Source organism: Anas platyrhynchos, chromosome 5 (genome assembly GCF_047663525.1).
Source record: "Anas platyrhynchos isolate ZD024472 breed Pekin duck chromosome 5, IASCAAS_PekinDuck_T2T, whole genome shotgun sequence".
NCBI classification, from domain to species: Eukaryota; Metazoa; Chordata; class Aves; order Anseriformes; family Anatidae; genus Anas; species Anas platyrhynchos.
The window spans coordinates 16,617,735-16,642,048 of NC_092591.1; the positions used below are offsets into that span (position 1 = coordinate 16,617,735).

At 45.7% G+C, this 24,314-nt stretch overlaps 1 protein-coding gene across 1 annotated transcript in view; it reads right to left on the reverse strand.

Moving 5' to 3' along the window:
- The window catches only part of RIN3 (Ras and Rab interactor 3), a 68,539-nt gene that overhangs the window by 26,471 nt on the left and 17,754 nt on the right, over positions 1 to 24,314 (reverse strand). Inside the window, exons 2-4 of the mRNA XM_038179419.2 lie at positions 23,005 to 23,191; positions 18,497 to 18,611; positions 949 to 1,021 (exon numbers count right to left, since the gene is read on the reverse strand). Of these exons, the coding sequence (XP_038035347.2) occupies positions 949 to 1,021; positions 18,497 to 18,611; positions 23,005 to 23,191 (375 nt within the window). The remainder of the gene's footprint in view (positions 1 to 948; positions 1,022 to 18,496; positions 18,612 to 23,004; positions 23,192 to 24,314) is intronic.

The following is a 24,314-nucleotide window of genomic DNA, read 5'->3' on the forward strand; positions in this document are numbered from 1 at the left end:
AAATGACTTTTTATCGATGGTGCTGAGAGAGTGCAGTCCATCGGGTGCGGGTAGGAGTCCTGCTCCAGCAGTGTTGAACTCAGCTGGAGGCAGAAGCAGCCCCCAGAACAGCGCAAGTGTCTTTCTGGGTAAGTTGCAGCACACTGTGTCATACCATAGATAGATTGCTCCAGCCATGTGAGCTAAACAAGTCATAGCACGACTGCCCTGTAAACACATCCTGAGTCTGCTCTCCTCTCTTAAATGGAAATAACCTCTTTAAGAGTAATCTGAGTCTATATGATGAGGCCAGAAGTTTACATCCAGCTCCAAACCAGGCCTGCTAAAGCAGGGACAGGCCAAGCCTGGTGTGTAGGTGTTGCTGCAATGTGCTTGGCACAATCGCACAGATCAGAGGAGACTGCAGGCACGCAGGTGTAATCACATAGCGGGATTCAACAGCTGGTGAGCAAACCTCGCTCGAATGAAGAAGACCTCACAGGTCTTCCCCATCTCTGTGCCCACTACATTTGCTATTTTTACACTGTGAAAACATGGAATGTCTGCTCTTTATCACTTTATTTTATTTTTTTGGCTAAATAACAGATTGTTATTTTTTTCAGGACAGCTTTTCTTGAGAGTGACTAAGTGCTCCGAATCTCTCATGGGCAACAGTCTGCCAGCAGCCTTGCCAAGTTGCTGCCAGGTGTGTGTAGATGTTTAAAGGTGCTTTTAGTAAGAGATGGTTAATCCAGGAACTTTATGCTCCTGGTACCCTGCTAGCCCCTGTCCTATGCCTTGGTCTTTTGTGAGTGCAGCCCTACAGACCGTCCTCAGACAAAGCCGCCAGCAAACTCAGGGACAGCTGTGGCTGTGCTGTGGGAAAGGCTTATGGGCAAAGGCAGTACAGAAGGGACAGCCACCCCAGGAAAGAAGCAACCCTCTGTAGAAGCAATGAATCCAACTCACCTACTGACGCAGTAGAAGGCAACCAGTTTGAAGATATCCTCGAATACAAGGACAGATCCTTCCAGGTACAGGACTGAGGAAAAACAAAAGAGACAGTCATCAACTCTTTGCTTTAAGGTGTATGGTACAAAAAGCTGGCTGGGTTTCAGTCACACATCCTGCATTGTGTGATTGCCCAGTCTTCGCAAGGAATAATATGAAGAGGCATAAGGAATTGTCTTCAGATGGCCAAGCACACTGAGATTCTCCAGGGAAACACTAGAGAAAAGACATCTCAGCTTGGTTTACTGAAAAGTTAGCTCTATATGTCAGAATGTTGTGACAGTAGTAGAAACAATGGGAAGAAAAAAAACAGGACACAGCCAAATGGTTCATTACAAGTCCATCTATCTCTAAGGAACAGCAGATCTGCAATCTATGTAGGGCTGTCCTTACAACTCTCCATGCTGCAATCTGCTTTGGGCTGGATGGACGAAGTGCTTTCAAGTTCAGAAATGGAAATTACTGTTTCATTCGATGTGTGTGGGCTCTGCCCTGGGTCACACAGGCAGTGTGAGCACAGCATATTCCTAGCTCCCCTGTCTTTCCCCTCTCTTTGTGTTATACGGCAAAGCACTTTCCTTTAAGTGGCAAAATGCAATCTACAGCATGACGCAGAGCTCTTCACTATGACCTCCTTTATAACAGCATGCTATGGCATTGTGCAGCCCAAATCTCACATTATTAGGGAGATTTTGGCTGCTAAACTAGAAAAATATTCCCTGGCTGATGGAGAAAATTTCACATTGACCAAGAACCTAATGCAGGGAGAAAGTGATGGATCTGCGGGAGAGAAGTGTCTATCTTTGCTTCTGATTTACAAATTGTCTGTGCATGTGTGTACCCAGCACACAATCACAAGCAGAAACGTACAGATTTAAGGAAATCTGTGGTGGTTTCTCAAAGCTGTCTGCTGAGATCTGGAGCCCTTGGGGAGTAGCACCAGCTTGGACCCACGTACCAGTGCTGGCCGCTGCTCTGCGCCGCCCTTGGCGCTGTGTCCTGGGCCATGCACAGCTCAGATGTGGTGATTCAGCTTCCTCGCTCTCCATGATTCACAGCCCTGTGAAACCTCTCCAGCTCTTTGCCCTGCCTGGCTATTGCTTCCCCTACAAAGCAAGGCATTCAGCATCTGCAGGAGGGGAGGTATTTAGGCAGCTCCTGGCTCCCCTCTCTCTATCCACGGGTGGGTAGGAAGACACTGGCTCTCCTTGGCCCACAGGCAGAGATTCCCATGGGAAGGAAGTGCTCAAGCCTTGTCCCTTCTGCTCAGCCTCACAGTTCATTCCCCAAACAAGGCATTTCCTCCTTTTACTTCTCACTTTGTCCTAGCCCAGACCCTGCAGGTTGCTATTTTGGGCTCAATACACCAATGTCGGCATTTTTTTAAAGAAGCAAAGACTGCACGGTTCTCAGAAGTTGTCCTTACCATCAGCGTGTGTTGGATCAGCACAAACAGATCACCCTCAGCATGCACACTCACACCATGCTGCAATGTGGATTTTAAAACATAGTTTGAGCAAAACAACCCCTTTTCCTTACATTTCTCTCATAACTGGGGGAAAAAAAATATCCAGCAAGTTTTTTTTTTTGTTTGTTTTTCTTTTTTCTTTTTGCTTAATAAGAATCATGTTTCGGTCAGGGACTTTCATTAAACATCTACCATGAGCAATTCCAATAGTTTGAAATCCATCTGCTTTGCAGCTCTGACACAGGAAACTGAAATAAAGACAAACAACAACAACAACAAAAACAGTGCTGTTTCAGAGAATTAAGCAAAACCCAAGAGTCTCTGAACTCCCTCAAATCCTCAGCAATTAAATACAGCCCTTTGTGCAGACACCGGCTTTAAGGACATTTTTCTGTGGAGAGCCACATGTTCGCTTTGGCATCCCAAGTTGCAGGTGGATGTAAAAGAGCACGCTGCACCTGTAGATGTTTACAAACGCAAGCAGATTGCTCAGATTTGGACTAATGATTGTTTCTGTGCCAGGAAGCTGCCATTTGGGAGCTGGATTTTAACAAAGGATTAGTCCAAGCACCTCAGTGTCAGGAGAGGAGTATCCACATAGAAGCATCTTGTCACCATACAGTTACATTTCCTCCCATATATAATTACATAGCACAAAACGCCACAAATCACCAGGCATTATACAGCTAAGGCAGTCTAGGTGTCAAAGAATTCATCATACAGAGATGCACAGCTCTGATGGGACACTTTGGGGTGGCCAGGAACAGGTAAGAACAGAAAGGCACTGCTTTAGATGTCTCATTACTCAAGACACTGCCACCATTAGGACCAGTACTCTGCCCCATCTTGCTTCTGAACAGTGACAGGGTCACAGCACCGTGAGGACTGGTGTGGGGGCACACACCCTGCTGCAGCACACACAGAAACAGCAAGAGTTTTTCCTTAACTTGCTTTTTTTCCTCCACAATCACCTGCTGTCTGACCCCAGCAAGCGCTGCTTCTTGATGGCTTTGCTGCTGGGGGCAGGTGATGGTTCAGCGTGGGAGCACCTCTGGTGGTCTTGCTTGTAGAGACCACTGGAGAAATTTGCAGCGTGGGTCCTTCTGTGTGTTTCTTCTTCTTGGAAAGATGCAGAAAATAGCAAGTTTGTACAGCTAAAAGGGCTCTGCTGACTGCTGGGGAAATAGCCTCTCTCGCCCAGTGCCATTACACCTCAAGGCACCCTGCCTGGAGGAGACAGGCCGGGAGAGGTGCTCTTCTCTGCCTGTGGATGTGCTGGGATCAGCTGGGGACGTTTCACTGGCGTGAGCACTGCTGCTCTAGGAGGGATCACGGTGTTGTCACACACAGGAACTCATGACTTCTACAAAAGCTACAAGCAGGCACTTTTCTGCCAGGCTGGTACAATCCTGCTGAAAACTGCAGCAGGCAAAATCCACCCTTCTTGGGTTCATGAACTACACCCAGGGCACCAGAAGTAAAAGCAGATTTCCACCTCTCACCAGAACAGCATCAGGATGACAAAAATATGATGAAAAAGAAGAGCAAAAATAGGCTGGGCTCTGTGAGCCAGACATTGTCACAGCATATTGAGTTTTGCCTAATATTTAGAAGCCCACAGAAAAGATGTCACCTTCAGGGAACAAAAGGGGAAATGTGGAGATCAGGTTTAAGCAGCCTGAAACAAAGATACCAGAATTATTTTTTTTTAGGGGTGATGGAAACTTTAGTAACATGTGCTAGTGGTTCTCTGTTGACTGTGCTCTGTTTTCTGCCCTGTTACTAAGTGGTAAGAGAGCAGGACATAGCCAGATTACACACTGCCATAAATATTTATGATCATTTCATCTTCCCTTTCACTTCACCAACATGCTCTGAAGAATGTCATCTCTGGGCACTGACTGGAATCTGTCCTCCAGTTTCCTTCTCTCTTTTGAACTCCCCATCATTTCTCTATCTGGATGCTGATGTCTTTGAGTCATACTGTCCCTGGGCATTCTGCCTTCCTCTCCTCTTTGATTTTTCCCTGCAGATTTGCATTTGCAAGTCCTGTTGTTCTGGTCACATGGACAAACCACCCCAATTCCCGTCTTCTTGCTGCTTATACAGGCTCATGGGACCCAATTACCTCAACTTCTTCTTCTCTAATGGAGCTGTTAGTCCCATTCACTGTTTTTGATATTTCTGTAATCCTTTGGAGACATCTGAATTCAAAGATGTGAATTTCTTATTCTACAGCAGTTGTGTTTACATGGGACTACTGAGGACACAGCCATCCTCAGAGGTCCAGCCTCAATGTGCTTGAGATGTGCTTGTATCTTTCCAGATTCTGGCAAGCTGTGAGATTTGGTGTCATGGGAGTGATTCCATTTTTTAAGATTTAAGATGATAACTCCACAGTCCTTTAACCAGACCTCTCCCAGGCATTTCTCTTCTTGATATGTCTCTCACTCGATACCTCAGTTGCCATGACATTGCTTGCTCTGACCTTTGCCAGTAAACAGCACCGACTGGCTTTGCTGCCTGTTCAGCTACCTTCAGCCATGAACCTTCTGCTACTTGTCACAAATGTGGGATGTCTCCGAGGCAGAGGTTACCAACTGCCCTGCTTCCAGATGCCGATGCTCCTACGCCTCCAAGGGAAGGCGTGAACACAGCCGGTGGCAGGAGCAGTTGCGCAGGCCTGGCTCTCATACCTGTTGTGCTCTCCTGAGGAATGTCAGGGGGTGACATAACCCTTCACATCATTGCTCCTGTTCCCTGAGCACACGTAAAGTCCTGCTGGCTCCTCTTCATGCACTAGGCTGCTGGTGGTATTAAGAGAAAGAGCTTTAGCTAGAGACAGGGAGATTTAGATCATGTTGGCAGAAGTCCTTATGGTGTTCGTGGTGTCTTCATGTCTGCAAGAGCTCTGTGGGCGAGCTCCTGTGTCTGTCCCCAACATTGCTTCTTCTATTACCTTTCAAAGACTTTTTCAGCGGCACTCTATGACCCATGCTGTGTTCCTGTAAAACGCCATCAGTGCTTATCTGTTCTCTTTTCTCAAGGCCTTTTCATTTTTTTTTTCTTCTGTAATCAGCTGTTTCTGCTTCTTCCATTTGATGTCTAAGATGTAGTTTCCTTTTTGCTGCAGTTCTAGCCTGTCTTAGGCAACCCAGGATTATTTTGTCTTTCTTGTCTTTTCTAGTGACTCTTTCGTGAAGCTGACGATTGTTTCTTTCCTTTATTATTATTTTTTCCTCAATGAGAAAGAGCAGAAACCAGAAACTTCCCTATTTTGGACTTCTGACAGTCTTCTGTTGTGCATCCAACTCATGCTTTCTCACAGGATTACAGTTCTATGGTTTCCTACAGAGTTTAATCTTTCTGGCAATGACGAAAAAAATCACTGCTGGTGGCGGTTCTTGGGAAATTGAAACTAATGAATTATGAAAGTGATAAAGTGTTAATGAGCTTGGGTCTAGACTGTAAGAGAAATCTGCCTTTAAACTACGTTCTCCACAGGGTGTAATTGTATTAGAAAGAATGAAATTATGAATATTCAGTGAAAAAAAAAAAAAAAAAGAAGGTGCAAAATGTAGGCCTTTGCAGTTCTGTCACACCAGAGGTGAGTGGAGTGGAAGGGACACTTTGCAAAGTGCATGGTTTCTCTTTGCACCGTGTGTTAAGAAAAAAAGACCGTCCTCACGTCTCATAGCCATGGGGGTCTCAGCCACCGCACTGTGCTCTGCTTCACCCACATTCACCCAAGCAGATGGGCAGCCCCTCGGTGCACACTAAAACTCCATGCCTGTAGTTCAGCACAAATTCTTGCTGCTGCCTGGACTCCTTGCCTCTGCTGCAGGATGCTCGAGCAGGAATGCGTTACAGTCATTTCGCTGCTCTATTTCCTCCTTGTTGTGAATAGGATTTCAGCAGGCGCTGAGAGGGTACTTCAAGCTCTCAAGGGTACTTCAAGCACAGCTAACCCTGCCAGAAGAAAAGTGTCACAGCTCCTCAGTGCTTTCCTTGCAAGTATCCATGTGAACAGCCCTGGCAGACCCATGGGCACTATCCATCGTGTCAGGGCTTAAGAGCAGAGCACAATCTATCTGGCTAATGGCTGTTGAGATTCAAAGCTCTTGTTTTTCTTGTCAGATCCTCAGCCTGTGTTTCTTTTGCAGAACTCAAAAAAACATCTTAAAGTGGAAATCCTATACCTGGTTTGCAATGTTCCCTCAACCAGAAGCTGGGAAAATCCAGGACTCCTTCCCTCTACCAGACGACAACATGAGATTACCTGGAGTTTCAGATGTAGCCTTGCAGGGTCTGTTTTCTTGCTCTCATACAGCAGGGACTGGGAGGAAAACGTGGCCTCTCTGAAATGCTGAGGACTGAGGTGGCTTCCAAGGACCACCCTTCCAAGGTGTCACCCTACACACAGGGGGTAGGGTGACACCTTTCATCGGAGTGCTCCCTGCTGTAAGCAGTTGAGTTTTGTGGGATCATTCCTGGAGAAGCCACATCTTCACGGGTAACTCAGCATCCACCTAGACATTACAATGATGGCACAAGATTTACACTGCTCAGCGTGGTGATTCAGATTGCCAGGGCTCGGGGCTGAGAAGTCAAACTGAGTGTAGGTACTTGCTCTCAGATGGCAAATATCCTTGGTAAAACCTTGTGCGGTAAATGAAGCTTTCATATATACAAAGGGCCTGTGTAACAAGAAAGGATGCTGCTATTTGTAATTCTGGGGCTTTAGTTCCTAGCAGCGATTTCTAGGCTGTATAGATAATATTGAGAGTCGACCCTTCTGGGAAAAACACATCTTATGAAACATACACATTTTACCAAGCACCATTTTTTTTTCCTGTTAATGGAGAAAAGATCATTTCTCTGGCTGTGAGGTGCATCATGAAATACTGTAGGACTGAGGTTAATCATATAGAAAAAGGAAGTTTTCTAAAATTTTTAAGGGAAGTCATCTGGTACCCAGAACCACATTCTGTGTGAGAGACTTCCAGGAAGAGGGTGAAAGACCACACTTCGCAAAGGTGAGTGAAGAAAGGGACGAGCCCACTCTGAAACGTCAGAGGCAGCATGGCAGGCAATAGATGTACAAAGTGATACGTCTGCTTCCAAGGGCAGTGATCTTGCCTGATTGTGAGCCTGGCTGAAGATGGTCTTCTGATTAAACTCTTCAGTAGGATAGATTGTATTCTCACTGACTTGGAGGATCCTACTCGAAGGTCAAAGTAAGAGGTCCTTACTGCTCTCATAGTACTTTGAGTACTTCTTATTTACTGCATTTGCAAGCCTAAATTCTTCTTTAACATCTTCATATAGCAAACTGTTCAAAGGCAAAAATATTTATCATTTGTTCTGGTTTGCTATTCAGATAGGGGCACTGGTATTGTGGGTTCAGATTTAGAGTTGCTCTTTTAAAACAGGTAAGCTAATTTTGAGGTAATCCTCAAGGTACTAAGCAGAGTGGGGTAAACCAATATTGTTCTAGAACAGCATGCGTATTCTCTAGCTCTGATTACACACAGATTTTGCGTTATGCCCCTTGGGAGTGCAAAACAAGGCAAAAAAAAAGTGAGGATTAACAAGGCTAACAAAACTCTGAGAGCTTCTTTCCCTACAATCCTATTAGTTTAAAGGCTAAAAATGAAAATGTTTGCATGGAGAGAGGGGAGGTAACTTTTCAGGATGAGAGCTTTTTTTTTTTTTTTTTTTTTTTTTTTTTTTTTTAACGACCGCTATAAGTAACCAGAATGTTTCCAAAACAACTTGCAAACCACACAGAAACCTGGCAGTGTTACATCTTGAAAAAGCAGCCCCACAAGTGTTTTATGTTTAAAATCAGCGGTGTGTCAAACAGACATGGAACTCAGCTCAGGCAAGGGAGTCTTCGTGAGACTTTCTGCTTTCCTTGTGCACATTTGCATTTAGAAGAGAAATGATGAACTTGCACAACAGGTTATAAAATGTGTCCTCATACCATGTTTTACAACATCCCCCAAAGCCTCGGTTATGGTTCTTACCAAACCAAGACTCTGGGCTCCTACTTCAGAGTGGTCTCCCAAGTGGGAACTCCTTGAAACCGAATTGATTTTCAGGGTTAATAGTGAGAGGGTTAACAGAGAGCTCATCCTTGCCATGGGCAGGTTGACTAACCTTGAGAAAGACATCTAGGCTGTGGGTGCAGCTGAGATCCAGCAGAAAGCAAGGACAAAACTGCACGCCCTGAGCTGGGGTCAGGCCTGGGGCCCAGTGATGCTGTGCCATGGGGCGGACTCACTTTGACGTTAAGTTTTTCATCCCGAGAAGCTGTGTAAATGATGGTAGACTTTTCTTGTTATCAAGAAACGACACATAAACAGGGGAAATTAGCCCATGTTGCACACTGGGTGATGCAGGCAGATTGTTATCTGTGTCTGAGCGAGGCCAATCTGAAGATAAGTAGGGTAGCTCTATGTCTTCAGAGCTGTACTGCAGAAAACCATCGGCAGCAACAGGAACTGCTTGACAAGGTAGCACTCGGCAGTCTACGCTCCTTAACGGCAAGGCACCTACGTCGCTGAACAGGAGTAATTTCATTTACTATAGGGAAAATAGGATACTAGCCTGCATGCCCCAAGGCCTCCTTATATGCAATTAAACTGCTTAAAATCTGAAGCTTAAGGTGAACTACGTCTTCAGCCTTTCCAGCTACCACTGCTAAAAATACACAAACTTTTATTATTCATTGAACAACTAATCCTTGGAAAAAAAAAAAAAGTCTTGGACAAGTTCTGCTGCTGAAATGTATGATTTCATTAATTGGGATGGAATTAGGGGAATCAGGCATTTTTGGTGAGAGAAGAGAGGAGGGAGCTTTTCTCCCGCGGGCTTTGATAAGTCTGTTATTATTTTCTCCACACATTTCTGCTTTTTTCCAGCTAGTCACGTCCAGAACTGACAATAATTTCTTACTTTGCCTCAGTCACACACTCCATCAAACAGCAATAAAGGGAAACATCCCTCTGAAGTAAGCTGGAAAAATTGGCTTCCCTCCCGCTATGGCAGCGGAGTTGCCTGTCAGGGTACACAGAAAGCCCAGGAAGAAGTCTGAGCAGTGCTGAGCAAGGCAGGGTTACAGCGCTGAGTGCTTGGCAGGCAAAGCACCTCTCTGCAGCCCTGTAAATACAGCACTGATCCCAAGCTGGGCTTGCTTGGGGCCAGTGGTGGACACCTACAGCAACCCATGCCCCAGCTTTCAGCCTATGAAACAGCTGTGATGTCCCTCATATTGGTGGGATTCCATCCCAATATCGATTCCTTCTTCCCTCTAGGTTTATTTCACATAGCCCAGCACATGGCAGCACCACTGGCTAAAGAAGCATTGCCCCCTATGCTGCCCCACTCCTGCACCCCACGCCTGTGCTGCTCACTCCATGACGGCCATGGGGGAGAGCACCATGGGAGCAGAGGGGCACAAGGATACAGACACAACGTACCCAGCAAATGAGGGACAGTGACAGTGCTTCTTGTGAGAATGGTGTTGTCACAGTGTTACAGCCTGAACTCAACTGAAACCTGGCCCCTGCCTCTCCTGGGATCAGTGCCCCCACCTGTTTCCATCTGCTTGAGGTCGTGACTGCAGTACCCTAGCTACTAGTTACTGGGACTACAAACATTTTTGCTTTCTTTCTCTCTCTCTCTCTATATATATACACTAAAATCACATTCTACAGTAAACCTGAATTTTGAGATGCTCAGTGACCTTTCTGGCCGGTAGACAAGTCTGCATGGTGGTTCGTGAAGTGGTTGCCATGGCAGTCCCCTCTTTGTCTGCTTGATCACCGACTAGCAGCATGGGGCATCAAAAATATAAATAACTTTATCTTTTCAGTCCATAATGTCAGGTTTAGCCTCACATCTATTCAGAGGAAATCAGGGCTATAAATAGCCCTACCGTGCTTTTCATGCCCACGTTTACAGTACGAAGAATTCTTCTTTCCGGTGTTGAAAGCTGCAGGGTTTCCATTCGAGGAGGCCGGCCACTTCGGCTGAAGTGACCCTTTGGAGAAGGACTTGTGGGAACAGAAATAACTGCATGTGCTTTCTGGCGGACCTTTCTGCCCATTCTTTGATGAGTCAGAGGTTGTCTCCAGAGGCTCTATTTGCAAAGAGGACAGGATAAACATCTGAAAAGTCCCTTTAGCACTTGCACAAAACAGCCCAGACACCTTTCAGTGCTATCAACGCCACATGATGGAGTCTGCCTCAGCCTGCAATATGCCAAGAGGCATTAAACTTCATCTGTAGGTCATTACTGGGCCTTTTCAAGCACGTTGAGATATGTCATGTGGGCTAACTCAACTGGAAATGCGCAGTGATCGGGTAGGCAGAGCACATTCTCTCCTTTCCCCCATACACAAGGTATCTACCAAAGAAAGGAAGGTTATGCGTTGTGGCTGTCACAGGAGGTACACTAACCTAGGAAATATTTATTTATTCTTTTTCACGCCCACCCCTCTCCATCACCCCCTGTAAATCTTCATGCTATTTCTCCCAGCAAATGGGTCTTAGAGGGTGGGAACGGCTTTTGCTGCTCTTCCTTCTGAGGCGTGCCATCTGCCCTCAGCTCGCCTGTGGGCTGACTCAGCGTCACTGCTCAGTTCCTTCTCGTGGGACCATCAGGCTGGCAGGGATCCCAGGAGGCCTCTAGCCCAAGCCCAACTGCTCAAACAGGGTCAGCCAAGAGGTCAGACCAAGTTGCTCAAGGCTTCGTTCAGCCATGTCTGGAAAACCTACAACTCTACTTCCAGTGAAAATCTGAAGGTGCTACCCAAATAAATGGCTTCATCTTAGAAGTCATTGTCAGGAATATAAGCACATACTTCAGTTCATTGTATGTACCTAACAAGTGGAAGATCTGGAGATTCCGACCTCAGTCAGTACCAGAGATTTCCATCTTTTCCATCTTCATGTCAAATCATAAGGGATCAAAATTAAATGCAATTAAAATGAATTTTTAAAATGGGATTGTTTTCTTATAGGTTATTTTCCTATATGCTCTGTTTTCTGAGTCTACAGAAAATTTTCTGGTTTCATCTTTTAGTTTTACTCTGCAGCTGTGAGGATTACAAGCTTGCTTTCTTTCTGAGGAAAAAAAAATAAAAAAACCCTAATTCTTCGTATCTTCACTCTGCTTCCTGATTCCAGCAGACAGGGTGTTAACAAAAAGACTTGCAAAACTGATGAGGCTGTTGCGAAAGCTGCCAACATTTCCACAGATATATTGATATCACAAAGATCATGCACACAACTTTCTACGCTCAAGAAGAAGCTAAACTGTGAGTGAGCTGCAGTGACTGAGACATCCTCCCGTTTTTTCCCATGACCTCATCTGAGCAGTACTTTACTGGAGATTGTGTGAGAAGACACTGCTGACCATCCTATGCCAGGTAAACAATGAGGATTTGGGCCCTAAAGCTGCTAATCCAGCCTCAGCAACATGTATTAAAAAAAATGTTAACAAAATAAAATAGGGAAATCTGCCATAGCAGGCTATGTCTGGCCACAGTGGCCAGGGTGCCAATGAAGAGCAATAGGCAAGTCCATTACCAGCATCCAAAGGGATCTGGCCCAACGAAGAGCATCTGCTGAGTTGTTGCTAGTCAGTTTGCCTCCTCCTCCATGCCTTGCCCAGCATCACCCAGTGAGTGCCCTCATACACATGGACCTGCCGACCCACACAGGGACATAGGAGGAGTTTGCACCCTTTGTGTCTAAGCTCTGCCATTGTGCCAGGCATGCCCACTGGGCTTCCAGGAGCTTTGTTTAGAACTAAGCCTGCAGAAATGTGCAAAGTCCATCCCCATGTTACTCTAATGACCCTTTGTAAACACACTCCTGCCTTATTACTATTGCTTAATTACCATCTGTTACCTATACAAGCCAGTCAGAACAACTGTATATGCCCTTTTTATCCTGTGCAAATGGCTTGGTCTAATTATCAAAAAGTTTCCCATCTGTGCTTGGCAAGGAGGAATGGAAATGTAGAGGTGGCTGAAGTAGCTTTGCAGTGATGGACAGAGCTGTCTGCTGAGGGTTAGGCTGGTTTTCATGGCATTAGGGACTGCATGTAATTGGGTCTATTAAGGCAAGAAAGTAGATTTTGAAAGCTTAGCCCTTAAATTTCCTCCTCTTTTTTTTTTTTTTTTTTTTTTTTTTTTTTCTGATTCAGTTCACACTTCCTAAAATCTTGTGTGCACAGGAACACCTTTGCTTGCCTGCATTGTTGTTTTGGCACCCCAGCAGGGCCTGCTGCCTCTAGACCTCGTGTGACTTGTCGCTGTCTCGACAGGCAGGACTCAGCAGGTGGATGCACAAAGTGGTCAGCTTCTCATGAACTTTCACATAAAGCAGATTTCCTTTGGTCAAAGCAGATACCTAACTCGGCAGGTAAACCAGTGCTGTATGTTTTACTTGACCCCTTTTATTCCAGTTTTCTAAATCTCATCTGTTTGCCTCAAGCATTTTGCATTGGATCCAGCCTGCACTTCCTCAGCTGAATCTAAAATTAAGAAAGGCCAAATAAGGTGTTTTGCCACATCAGCACTTTTATGAGTGACAAACCGCTTCAGGCCATATCATTTGTTCCCTGCGTCACCTCCACCTTGGTGGGAACTTCCCCTGGGGGAAGAGAATGTTTTGAGGACAAGTCACTGGCTGCCAGCAAGTGAGAAGGCTCTGAGAAAGGCAATGCCATGGACACTGCAGAGTACAAACCTGCTGATGCCCAAATAGCCCTGTGGAGATTCTAGGTTCCACTGCAGGGTTTTCCTGCAGGAGTGGGTGGGCGACTGTCCCTGTGAACAACCTTGCAGGATGGCAAAGCTGAGTCCAGCTGAGATCAGCGGGAAATACAGCAGCAGAGATAAAACCAGTTCAAAGAGATGAAACAGCTAAGCCATGACGGTGGGAAGGGAGAAATAAAGGAAAATAATGAATCACTTGGAGTACAGTGTGATGACCAAGGGATAGATGAAGGTGGCACGGAAGCCATGCTGGGAACAGAAAGCTCACAAATGCAAGGGGAAATGTGCTCATACAGACTTCAAGGGAAAATGGTGTTTGTAGCTCAGGGTCACCACCGTGACAGGTCCAGCACCTGCCTCCTCTGTCTATCTGTAATGACTGAGCTCCCAGAGGGAGAGATGTTACTGCAAAGGATATTTTTAAGAGAAGATTCAACAACGCATTTTCAGTACTCTGTGCCAATAGAGGTAAAGCCTGAAAAATGAAGAATAGCTGTTTAATTTCATCTTTAAAAACCCAAACTCCAATTTTGCATCTCTTCCACAGTTGGTTAGGCTTGAAGCTGTGCGTCAGGACTACAGGAGCAGACCTGGGAATCCAGGTCCCCTGGGAAGGATTAATTCTTGCTAGTTTATGCTTAAAATAATTTGAATTCATCATATTTGGGTATCTGAGAGTCCAGCATCCCTCTCTGTGAAGCACCACACTGGGATTTCAGAGCAGGTTTCAGAAGGAAATAGGTTGGAGGAACCCACGTGGAGTCAGTCTGTGTGGCTCCTCTCTGCATGTAGCTTCACACCTCTGAAAAGAATTTCTTCAGCAGAGAAGTACTCTGATTTTCACACTTGTCACCTCCCTTTATTGTCTAGCATTCACTATGCAGTAATGACTTGGCAAATTAATTCCGTAATTATTTCTATAAAACACGATAATAATAAGCTCTCCCCTATTCTTTGCAACGGCAGATACTTCTTCTATTTACCTTCATTTTACATATCTGGAAAGGAATCACATCCTCTTTTTTTTGGTACAGAAGAGCTGAGAAAACAAATACTACATGTTATACACTAAAGCATATAGGCAGGGCTCCTGAGAAGTATACTGTCAACTCACATCTGATTCGTTTCTTTTTAATACTGCTGCAACGTCACTGACACGTGGCATGATTTCTGGCCAGATACATGTAAAGGGAAGGAGAATCAAGACCTGAGGTTATGACCTGTTAGCTGACAAGGGAATTTGAAAAAATGAAATTATAGTTGAAGGTAAGAATCTAAGGAAATGGTGTTCAGGTCTTGAGGTGTGTGAGGCTAAGGCTCTGTTTTGGTGTGAAGTGGCTGAAAGCACCCAAAGTGGTTGAGATTTTAGCAGAGTTTGAGAGCTATCTCCCAAAGTTGTATCTTTAAATGGAAGAAATATTGTAGCATGCCTTCTTTCTGGAAGATTTCCATTGTGCTATGGTGTATCTGAGTGAGAAGTAAGGGATCCTTCAGGACAAGAAGCAAAACCACAGAGATCCAAGACTTTGAATGTTGTTGGGTTTCTCAGTCTTCTGAAGAACCACATGGCATCTACTCTTGGGTCACTAACACACCTGCTGCTGGACCAGACTTTGGCCTCCCTGTCACTGAAGGAAGGACAACCAAAGATGAGAAGGAAATTTTTTAAATCCACTCTCTTTATTCTCCTATTTTATAATTTTGAGAGCTACTTCATAAAGCAGGTGAAAACTCCCTAGGAAAAAATGGAAAGACTGATTTCTTGACCTTCCTACCTAGTGGGCTCTTTGGGGATTTCCATAAAAAATAAATAAATCACAATTAAATTCGGGTTTCCCCTTAAAAAAATACACTTCCCTAAATATTTCATCAAATATCAACAAGGCAGATCTGATATGGGGAAAGAGCAAAACAATGAAGCACCATTATTTGGCTAGGAAACTTCCCTTTTTGTGCTTCAGTGAATGGCCATCTATATATGGACCCTGGAGGCTGGGTTGCAACCTCTGTATCATCATTACTATACTGGGGAAAGCCTCTTCAGATATCAGGGTTGCAACCTCTGTAGCATCATTACAATTCTGGGGAAAACCTCTTCAGATATCATCTGGAAAGTAGGATGGCAGGAAAGTAGAATTTTACTAAAAGCTGAGGAGTAAAACTTGCCGTTTAAAGCTGCATATACTGAAAATGAGGGACAGGTATCACTGCAGAGGTGGCACAGGACCATCATATCACTGCGTGTATCCCTCTAAGGACAGAGCATGCTCCTTTGTGTCACCTCTGATGCTGAGGTTGTGCTGAGTCCTCATAAGGAGGACAAGAAGCAGCTGGCAAGGTGCTCTAAAATAGCAAGCTGAGGTGGGTTGCAACTTGAATTTTAACTGGAAGGGAGAATCTTCATAAAGTCTGAGTTATGTATGTCAAGGCAAATTCAGCTTTCACTTTACAACTGACTGTGTCCTGCTGAGAACAATCAAATCTGTGGAGTCGAATGGGCCGCACTGACATAACAGGGAGAAGAACCTGTTCCCACCTCTTTATCCCCTCTATGAGGAGTCAGCTGTCAAAATGGGGTAAGTAGCTCTCCATGGGGTAGATTACAGAGCTCTTTGCTTATGTGTCAACTCAGAGAGAAAATATTAGGAGCCAGGCAGCAGAAATGAAGCCACTTGTCCCCAACACAGCCGGGAAAGGGGATTCTTGAATGGCAGGGGAATTACAACTACTCCCTTTGAACACTGGGAGAGCACCAGCTCTGCTGCACTTCATACAGACTCAAAGAATAGGTAGCTATTACGAGGGTTTGTCTCCCTCCTTGTGATGTTCAGTGGGAGGCTGAAGCCTCCTTTGAGGAAGCATGGAAGAACTAAAAAGTCCTTAACTTTCTGAAGCTGAAGACTTAGATGCCTGGAAAATCTCTGCCAGTCTACAGTGGTATACAGCTATACAGCTGGTGTATTTTACACACTATTAGGAATTGTAGCACTTTGCAATAAACATGCATTACAAAGCAAGATAACATCTTTGGTCTGCAGTTACTCACTGCGCACACTCAGAGCTCTCCTACCCTTACGCAGTGTTATGTAGCAACACGGAAGATTGAAGTGCACGTTATTAAGCTAAGGCCATCCAAACATAGCAGTGTCTTTAGCAGGGAAGCTCAGATTCTAGTTGTAACTCTTTTAAAGCATTCTGAAAACATACAATTTCATTTTCTAAGAAACTTTAGAAAGGGCTTGGAGTTGCGCAGAAATCATAAATAAAAGCTAATGTGTTAGGTTACTCTGAGACACCACAGATGTAAATCTCCCCTTGCACCAAATATAGTCCTTTGGCTTTACAAATAAGAATCCATTCTGTTTCCTCTAAACTCAAAAGCCAAACTACTTACACTAAATGAGAAAGGAAGCAAAAGCACGATCATTTGCTTGCCCAGTGCATTCCTGTCAAAATGGCGCAGTATGGAGAAATGATGCTTTCTACAGTTCAACAGTGACTGAACTCAAGCTAAAAATAATGTGAATATCCTCCACAGGAATGCACCAGCCTCATGGCTGCAGCGATTGTTGCATATATAGTGACAGCTCTCCTGCTCTTAGAATGAGAGCTAATTTTTAATTACGCTGTCCCACATACTTTGCAACTTGTATGAAAGCAGTGGAAACTGATTTTAGTCTTGTTCCTAAAGACTGTTGTGAGAGCTGTGTCTTTGAACACGTCCTTCATGTTAAGTTAGTGATAAGTTAGAAGTAGTAAGCAAATAAGTTCCAAAACCACAACAAAAAGTCTTTCCAACTAGACTAACTCACAGTGAAATTTTTATACTACACTTCATTTTGCTTGTCCTCAAAGAAATCAAATTTTATGGCATAGGATACAAGTGAGGCAGTAACACTTCTATAAATGACATTTTTAGGATGGCAAGATTCAAATTTTCAACTTTTATCCCCAAAGAAAAAGTAATTCTCCGCAATGTAAAACCTAAGCCCTAGCTCAACTTCAAATAAGTGTATATAAAAAAAAAGTTTCCACATCCTGCAGCTAACCGTTGCTCCTGCATTCTTAATCTGGGCACCTGAAGTTGTGGCAAAAGCTTTGCTCCCCCTGTCCTTGTTCAGGAGCACTGACGCATGTGCTGTCTCCCCAAGTGCATGCTCCGAGGTGCACACAGATGGGACAGAAAGTTTCCAGGAGGCAGGCAGCTGTGCTCTGTGCAGGAGCAACACTGGCAGCCCCTGGCCTCTGCTTGATACTAGAGCAGTTCAGGAGATTCAGCTGTCCCTCTGGCTTTAACACCTGTTTGTGATGCAGGGGCATCACAAGTCAAGAAATGTACATGGCAAGGACAAAAACAATTTGAGCAAGTAGCAAGGGGGAACAAATAAACCACAGCACTGACCAGCGGAAGTGCCGGTGTTTTAGAAGAGAGTAAAACATACACCCCAGGGGGACGGCTTAGGAGCAGAGTGGCGGACGATTTGGTTGTTTTCATATAAATGATCCATCTGAAGACATTTTGATGAACTCTTCCAAGTACATGTTTGTATGACTACCCTAAAATTCCCATGTTTGCAAATATTACTTGGAAAGTGGAAATCACATGCATTGCACATCCGTTTATACCAAGGGCTGCAGCAGATGTGCCTGACTGTGAACTAGGTTCATCCTCGCTTCCTTGCAGCAGGCTTGGCTGTCTGGGAGCAGCACTGATACTACCAGGTCCAAGATCCAGCTGCATCCCAGAGTCAGAGAGGCACTGAGAACTGTCAAACAGTTTAGGAGTAACCAGCTGTTCAGTAGGACCATATAAGATGTGTGCAAAGGGAATGTAATAAACGTCAGACAGCTCGCAGTCAACAATTCAGTGGCAGAAATAGAAGCAGAGTTGCTGAGTTAACAAGGGTTAGTCTGTCAGGGCCTTGCACTTTGCCCAGGACTTCCAGCTGGTGAAAAGCAGCTCCTTTCATTTGATCAAAGCACTGGCCTGCTTGTCTGGGGTGCTTTATTTTTCTGTTGCGTGTCAGTAAATGATAAGAAAAGGTGCAGAACCGCAGAGGAGCTGAGGTAAAGCAGCTGCAGGAAATATTAACTGAACTACACCAGAGCATCAAAATCTGTTGCCCCTCACAAGAGGAACCTGAGCGTTGCAAGTGAGATTACATAAATGCTGGTAATCACATGGTAATCACAAGAGGATTCTGTACAATACCAGAACAAGAGAAAAAAAATGTAAAGAGCTTACTTGATTTTTCTTCTTTAATGGTGTACTCCAGCACATCAGGAACCTCATTTTGGACTGGCAGGCGGACTGCAAGGACCATGTTGTTCACATTGCCCTCTTTCCTAACCAAGAACATCTGAAAAAGGAGAAAAGGAATCAAGAGCTTAGCTATGTTACATGAGTTTCTGAAGTTTAATTTAGGTCATTGACAATGAAGTCCCTTATCAGTTCAATCTGCCTTTAAATGTTCTTACTTTAGCTTCATTCCACTTGGTCAAACTTTACATGACAAAAATAATGACTAAAGGGACATTTTATTCAGGTGAAATTCAGCCCTGCCAAGGAGCCAGCAAGATTTCTGTGCATCGCTGATATCCCACTTAAGCCCCTTGTTTCACTAAAAGAACAGCAGAAAGGAGCACTCCCAATTTGCCAAGTGATGTTTCTCACATAAGTGCCCTAATTCATGGAGAACTCACCCTGAATGTCTCAGTCGATGTCTAAAGCAAGAGAATCACTTGTACATTGAGAAGGAAAGGATTCAAGTGTACATACATAGAACATAAGGCCAAAGGCTCTGGTGACCACAGTGTCTCATAGTGGAGTTTTATCACAGGTCCAGAAGTTCCTACGACCTCCCTTTAGGTACTTTGGGATGTCCCCAAAGCTTTCTTTCCTCCTGGTCAAACAAATCCCATTCTACAGCCTCTCCTCAAAGGATGAGCACTCCAGTCCCTGATCTGCTGCTGAACGTGCTCCAGTTTGTTAATGTCTTTTGTGTACTGGGAAGTCCAGAACAGGGCACAGTGTCTTGACAGGGTCTAGCAAGTGCTGAGTCAAGGCAGATGACCACTTCCCCGCATCTCCTGGCCATGCTCCTGTTCATACAGACCAGGATGCCACTGACACTCAATACTGCCAGGAGCACGCTGTCCTGTGCTCAGCACCCCCAGGCCCTTTACCACGGAGCTGCCCCAGCTGGGCAGTGCCAGCCTGGATTGCTGCCAGACGCTCTGCCTTCCCAGGACAGCGCTTGGCATTTGTCCCATTTCATAAGGTTCCTGCCAGCCCCATCCCCACAGGTTGCCTAGGTGCCTCTGGATGGGAGCACCCCAACAGGACCAGTGAAATATATTTAAAAAAAAAAAAAAAGGAAAAAAAAGAAAAAGAAAAAGAAATGAAGGAGCAGCTGAGGAAGCTGGGATTGTTCAGCCTGGACAAGAGGAGGCTCAGGGGCAACCTTATTGCACTCCACAGGTACCTTAAAGGAGGCTGTAGCGAGGTGGGGGTTGGCCTGTTCTCCCATGTGCCTGGTGACAGGACAAGGGGGAATGGGCTAAAGTTGCGCCAGGGGAGTTTTAGGTTGGATGTTAGGAAGAACTTCTTTACTGAAGGGGTTGTTAGACACTGGAACAGGCTGCCCAGGGAAGTGGTGGAGTCACCATCCCTGGAGGTATTTAAAAGATGTTTAGATGTTGAACTTAGCAATATGGTTTAGTGGAGGACTTGTTAGTGTTAGGTCAGAGGTTGGACTAGATGACCTTGGAGGTCTCTTCCAACCTAGATGATTCTGAGGAAGGAGAGGAGAGGAGAGGAGAGGAGAGGAGAGGAGAGGAGAGGAGAGGAGAGGAGAGGAGAGGAGAGGAGAGGAGAGGAGAGGAGAGGAGAGGAGAGGAGAGGAGAGGAGAGGAGAGGAGAGGAGAGGAGAGGAGAGGAGAGGAGAGGAGAGGAGAGGAGAGGAGAGGAGAGGAGGAAGGAAGGAAGGAAGGAAGGAAGGAAGGAAGGAAGGAAGGAAGGAAGGAAGGAAGGAAGGAAGGAAGGAAGGAAGGAAGGAAGGAAGGAAGGAAGGAAGGAAGGAAGGAGAAGGAGAAGGAGAAGGAGAAGGAGAAGGAGAAGGAGAAGGAGAAGGAGAAGGAGAAGGAAAAAGGAAAAAGGAAAAAGGAAAAGGAGAAAGGAAAAGGAGAAAGAAAAATAAGAGTCTCTTGTTCTTTGCATTATGTGAGCTCCCAACCATGTTTCTAATTAGAGCTCATTGTGAAGTATATTTTTAGCTTGTACCTTGAAGCTGGAGATACAAAGACAAAGTAATCTGCACTCTTATCTGTTCTTTGATAGCAGGAGAGAGTCAAAGTATTTTCATAAAAATGGAATTAAAAAAACGGCTAATTCTGGAGTCTGGATATTAATATTAGAAAGAAGTGTGAGTTGATAAAATGATTAATCAATTACAATGTAGTGAAAATCTAACAAGAAACCATTAATTCATTGAGAGAGGAATTTAAAAGGAGCTTTTCTCGAAGCCAGGACTTTTCTATGCTTGACTTGCAGTCTTAAGGTCATCCCAAGGCACTTTAAAGCAACCATGCTAAACACACGGCCTTGCAGCAGGTTTGCAACCTCACACAATGAGGTCTTGGCTTCTACCATGCAAAAGAAATCCCATAGGCTCAGGTCCACTGACAGTGCAGAAAAATCCAAGTAAATGCATGGCTCAAGGTTCATGATGGAAACATGGTTATTTCTAATGCAGTGCAGCACCCACCTTCCACATAAGAGAGTATCTGCAAGCACGAGCCTTAGAGGCTCTCCATTCCTCAGGTCTTACAACCTGTGTGACAGAATGGTCCATCCAACCCACCTCGAGAGGCTGCTGCTGCTGCTACCTTGGGTCTTAGACAGCACTATCTCACATTGCAGTGGTCAAGTGTTTCATTTGAAATTAAAACAAGGAGAGAAGTGAAACATAGAAATGAATCACTTCTGTTTTCTGATCAGCGCGCCTAGTTGCCATGGCTCCAAAGGCTAAAATTGGACCACAGATGCTCAGATGAGAGGGAGGTGGGATTTCTGAGCTGTACCTAGCCCTGCTGCCCGGGTCAGTACCGGCATGCCAACCAGTCTCTTCCATTTTCACTGGCGGTGGGAAAGGCCTCGGCTGTGTTCTGGGAGGTGGGTGGCAGGGCCCACACAGCACCCACAGCACAGCAGGCGCTGCCCACTGCCAGTCCCTGCCGTGGGACACCTCTGACCTGCCAGCTCGGTTCCTCCCTGCACAGAGCCATGCTGGAGGAAGGTGTGAGGAGGAGGAACCGGGACAAGATTCAGCCCTGAAGCTGGTCAGAGGTGGGGAACAGCCCTGCCTGCAGGGAGTGGCTCCTAGCCTGGGAGGTCAGGGCCATACATGGCTCTGTCAGAGTAACTCAGGTCTCCCTCTTTAGCAGGTGCAGAAGGACAAAGATTTCTAGAGCATAATTTGCCTGGCTGATTTGACAAGTCTGGCTTAGGGTGAGGTGCAGGGCCCTGAGCTGCTGCCCATGTTGGTCAGGCAATCCCACCACTGGGGTCATTCAGCAGTGCCAGCTGTTAGCCCTGTGACAGATTTTACCCTGACCCAGCCAAGGGGTAGACCCACACCTCCTCAGATCAGCAGTGAGTTCCTGCTGTGCTCTGGCATCAGCTTGGTCCATTTGACACCCGCCGTACCAAGATGCCGTGAATGGGGAGCTCCCTCTCCTGCAGAGCTGGTTTTCTGAAGCAAGCTCTGAGCTTTTCAGAAGTTTGCTATTTCCAAATGTTTAGCTTATGGGCACCAAATATTAGTTACCGCAATAGAAACTACTCCCAGCTACTTCCAGAATTTCAGAGCCTTTTCTTCAGGGATTTTTTTTTATTGCTCCAAATTTGAATAGTCAACATACAAACTCTTCCATTGCAATTCCTCAGCCTAGCCTAAGACCTAAGAAAAGTCTCTCTGCTCTGCTCATTTCCTGATGCACTCATCCACTATGCCCCATGAAGACCTCCTATAATCCTTATGGATTCAAACTCGAGCCAAGGAGGCTCTTCATGCTCCTTCTCTCCAGTTCCCTGAGTTCAGGCTACATCTGAGCAACCACAGTGCTCGTGTACTCCCTCCAGAGTTAATCCTTGTGCCTAGCAGAGGGCCAGAGGTTAATAAAGAAAAACAAAACACAACTTCCTTGTACCCATTCTGCACCTGGCCAATGTCTCTGAAAATCTTCAGATCTTGGAGAATTGTATGGCCTTCCTCAATCCAGATACAGCCTTGACTGGAAATATTTCTCTCTTGCAAAGTAAGGCTGTTTCATTTATGTTTGTTTGTTTATTATTTTTATACTATTCATTTAAAAATTCTCTTGCTTGAAATAAAATGTAAGCACAGCTGTAGGAAAAATATTGCAGGAGGCTGGATGAGAGGGTGTCTGCAGAGAAGCATGAGCCCAGGAAAAGCCAGGCACAGGTGCTTGGTTTTGGGGTGAATAAGATGGCATCCCCATGAAACTACATGCTAAGTAAATAAAAGCAGACAAAATTTCTTGCTCCCCAAAGCCATTAAGTTTGTCTTGTGCCACTGTGTGTGGCTAAAGCATCAAGTGGCAGTGGAAACAGAGTGTAAGTTGCTAAATATTTTTGCTTCCACATGAAAAGAAACACTGCTTGCTCCCCTAAACAGCTCTACCAGGGACAGGAAATGTGGTTGTCTGAACCAAAAACCACTTTGGACTTACCCCTGCTGCTTCTTTGCCAAGTATCGCCCCAGCCCTTTCCTGGTTCATGTTCAGCTGAAGCCAGACAGGACAGGTCTTGATGAGTTTATCAAGGATGCTGATTCCTGGAAGCGAGAGGCAGTTTCGCAGGGCAGTGGCCTGACAGAGAAGTGTCTCTTTCCCGTCTTCACTGGTATCGCTGCTGGGGCTGAAACACAGCAAGGGAGTCTCTTGTAAAAGCAGAATGGCAGGTGGAAATCTCCGGGGGAGTGAGGACTGCAAACACACGCATGCAGACATGCACACACAGGGCACTTATGCACGAGGGGCATCAGACTGAAGATGCCGTGCTACGACAGAGGCAGACTGGGCACACAGGCCCCGACAGACAGGTCCCAAGGAACATTGCCTCACACTAAGAATACACACCTGGCTTTCAGACCACAAGCTTGCAAGGTGTTTTTTGCTGCGGGCTGTTGGTTTCGGCTCCTCTGCCTACCTTGCCTGAGCAAGGGTACCGGTGCTCAGGCAAGGCAGATCAGCAGGAGCTGTGAAGAGGCACCGTGTGGTGCCTCGCCCACTCTCAGAGCCCCTCGGGGGCAGTCTGCCAGCAGTAGCCAGAGGCACCTCAGCTGTTCTCCCTTTTTGGCAGCCCCGCTGTACAACCAGTGAGGCTGCCCTTCGGCAGCCTGCAGAAAGGCAGACCAAGACATCTCGCTGACTAAAAATAGCAGTGAGAGCTCCACGGCTGCACCACGGGCCTGTGCTGCAGGCGGCGGCTGGTGGTTGCAGCGATGGACTCGTCCCTGCCCCTGTGCCCCGTGGGGCCTGCGGCTGCCTTTGGGAAGTCCTCCACCTGTGCTGCCAGTTGCAGGGCACAGGGCTCAGAGGAGAGAGTGTGAGGATGCACTCAGCAGAAATTTGTCCCCTACAGAAGAGGTATCGGAGTAATTCCGGGCCCAGCCCTACAGACAGGGCTCGGTTGATCGGTGCGACCCAGCAAGTCCTGCAGGACAAGACGCAGAGGGTATAAACACAGTGAACTTTTTGGAAGGTTCGTTTGTTCCAAGTAAATAAAAACAAATGTTGCATGACAAGAGAGGGGCCATCCTGTGGTACCACATTAGCAACACCCAGTCAGACATTCTCAGCTATGGACAAGATACAAGAATATTGAAATTGTGCTGTTGGGAATCCTAAAGATCTGGGGTATGCTCTGCGTCCTGATCTTTGTCCTGATCAGAGAGACAAAGAGCTAATTCTGTTCATTTTTAGTCCCCACAGTCTAACGGCAGAATGGTATCAAATGCTGGTTTCTAGCCGCGGCACTG